This window comes from Colobus angolensis, unplaced genomic scaffold, assembly GCF_000951035.1.
Source record: "Colobus angolensis palliatus isolate OR3802 unplaced genomic scaffold, Cang.pa_1.0 Scaffold34, whole genome shotgun sequence".
NCBI classification, from domain to species: Eukaryota; Metazoa; Chordata; class Mammalia; order Primates; family Cercopithecidae; genus Colobus; species Colobus angolensis.
The window spans coordinates 1,250,274-1,252,934 of NW_012116710.1; the positions used below are offsets into that span (position 1 = coordinate 1,250,274).

The following is a 2,661-nucleotide window of genomic DNA, read 5'->3' on the forward strand; positions in this document are numbered from 1 at the left end:
TTTTGTATTTTTAGTAGAGACAGGATTTCTCCATGTTGGTCAGGCTGGTCTCGAACTCCCGACCTCAGTTGATCCGCCCACCTCGGCCTCCCAAAGTGTTGGGATTATAGGTGTGAGCCACTGCGCCAGGCCAGGAATGCCCTTTCAATGCAGTGTCCCTGTCCCTTAGTAAACATGGTTCAATGAACGTCCCAAGCTCTGACCACTCCTGTTTCTCCTTTTACTCCTCCTGCCATGGGGAGGGAGAGGAAGAAGAAAGACAGGATGTGAGCATTTTTTCTTACTCCACCCTCCCACCCCTCAGCATCATAAAGAGGAGCAGGGAAACCCTCTCCTTTCTGGAAGGTCAGGGTAGGTTGCCGGGCTTCCTGCAAAGGCAGAGGAGATGAAAATGCTCATTACAGCCGGATGCAGTGGCTCATGCCTGTAATCCTAGTAATTTGGGAGGACGAGGTGGGCAGATTGCTTGAGCCCAGGAATTTAAAGATCAGCCTGGGCAACATAGTTGAAACCTACCTCTACAAAAGATGCAAAAATTAGCCAGATGTGGCCAGCCAGGCATGGTGACTCACACCTGTAATCCCAGCATTTTGGGAGGCCGAGGCAGGTGGATCACCTGAGGTCAGGAGTTTGACACTAGCCTGGCCAATGTCGTGAAACCCTGCCTCTACTAAAAATACAGAAAAAAAAAAAAAAAAGGCCAGGCCTAGTGGCTCACACCTGTAATTTCAACACTTTGGGAGACTGAGGCGGGTGGATCACGAGGTCAGGAGATCGAGACCATCCTGGCTGAGACACTGAAACCCCATCTCTACTAAAACTACAAAAAATTAGCTGGGTGTGGTGGTGGGTGCCTGTAATCCCAGGTACTCAGGAAGCTAAGTCAGGAGAATTGCTTGAACCCAGGAGGCAGGGGTTGCAGGGAGCCGAGATCGAGCGACGGCACTCCAGCCTGGGCAACAGAGTAAGACTCCATCTCAAAAAAATAATAAATAAATAGGTCATTTGCTGTGGCTCACAGGCCGGGCGTGGTGGCTCATGCCTGTCTGTAATCCTAGCACTTTGGGAGGCCAAGGCGGGTAGATTGCCTGAGCTCAGGAGTTCAAGACCACTCTGGGCAACACGGTGAAACCCCTTCTCTACTAAAATACAAGAAAATTAACTGTGTATGTCGCCCAGCCTGGGCGACAGAGTGAGACTCCATCTAAAAAAAAAAAAAGTAGCTAGGTGTGGTTTTGTACACTTGTAGTCCCTGCCTCTCAGGAGGCTGAGGTGGGAGGATCACCTGAACCTGTGAGGTCAAGGTTGCCTTGAGCTGAAATGGTGCCATTGCACTCCAGCCTGGGCAACAGAGTGAGACCCTGTCTCAATAAAAAAAAAAAAAAGAAAGAAAAAAGAGAAAAAAGAAAAGAAATGCTCATTACACTCAGGACCTGATTCAGAAATCTGAGTTAAGTGAATCTAAGAATTATAATTATGGTAATTTTCATTCAAGTTGCTCTTGTTTGCTTTCTGTTGAACATCAGCTACAGAGACTTCATGGCAAATTGAGATCAATGAGGCCAAAAGGAAACTGATGGAGAATATTCTGCTCTACAAAGAGGAGAAACTGGACAGCATTGAGCTCTTTGGCCCCTGATGACTGGAACACAGCTGAGGACCCTTTTCCTCAGTTGGAACGATGAGCATCAGATCAAGAAAAAGGTCTGAGGCAGAATCCAAGATCTACCAGGAAACACGCAACAAAACATCAGCTCTCATGGGTGGGAGGGAAACTTCATTTCACCGGAATGAGTTGGGAGAGAAAGGCCCTCAGCTTTCAGAGACACAAAAATCCATGAAATCTCTTCCTTTCTGGGCTTTGTTAGTCAGAGCAGGGGATCAGAGGAGACTGAAGCAGAAACCCTGTACATGGGCCCAGGATGTGGTTGATTTTGTGGTTCCAGGGAGTGTGTGATGATAACCACCCCAGCAGATTCCATTACCTCAGCAGCTCTTGTCCCCCCACCACTGGCAGTTCTGCAATGCCGTAGCATTTTCCAGAGCTAAGATCTCTGGATCGTATTTGCTGACAGCCTGCAAGCTTGCATGCTCTGAAAGACTTTTTTAGTTTTTATTTTTATTTTTTCGTAAAGATGGGGTCTCGCTATGTTGTCCAGGCTGGTCTTAAAGTCCTGGGCTCAAGCAGTCCTCCCACCTCAGACTCCCAAAGTGCTGGAATTACAGCTGGGAGCCACTACGCCTGGCCTGAAAGACTTTCAACTTGTGTCTCAGTGGAGTTCTTGATTCACCTCTCTGGGTCTCAGGTTCTACAAATGTCAGACACCTGGCGAAGAGGTCGGCGGGCTTTCCACTGCCTGTATTAGAAATCTTGCAACTCACATATTTATTCATTCACTGTCTGGCACCTTTATCTTCCCATCCCACTAATGTTAGTATTTTTTAATGGAGCTTTTATTTTGAGAATATGAGAATTTGTAAAAAAAACAAAAAAAACAACACCCCACATATTCTCAAAATAAAAGCTCCATTAAAAAATACTGTCACCTGGGTCACTGTGTCACCCAGGCTGGAGTGCAGTGGCATGATCTCAGTTCACTGCAACCTCTGCATCTCAGGTTCAAGCAATTCTCCTGCCTCAGTCTCCCGAGTAGATGGAAC

The 2,661-nt window shown here is 47.2% G+C and overlaps 1 protein-coding gene across 1 annotated transcript in view; it reads left to right on the forward strand.

Moving 5' to 3' along the window:
• Window positions 1-1,989, forward strand: part of IRAK2 (interleukin-1 receptor-associated kinase 2) — an 80,793-nt gene extending 78,804 nt beyond the window's left edge. Inside the window, exon 13 of the mRNA XM_011952278.1 lies at window positions 1,527-1,989. Within this exon, the coding sequence (XP_011807668.1) occupies window positions 1,527-1,639 (113 nt within the window). The 3' untranslated portion in view covers window positions 1,640-1,989. The remainder of the gene's footprint in view (window positions 1-1,526) is intronic.
• Window positions 1,990-2,661: the final 672 nt, after the last annotated feature.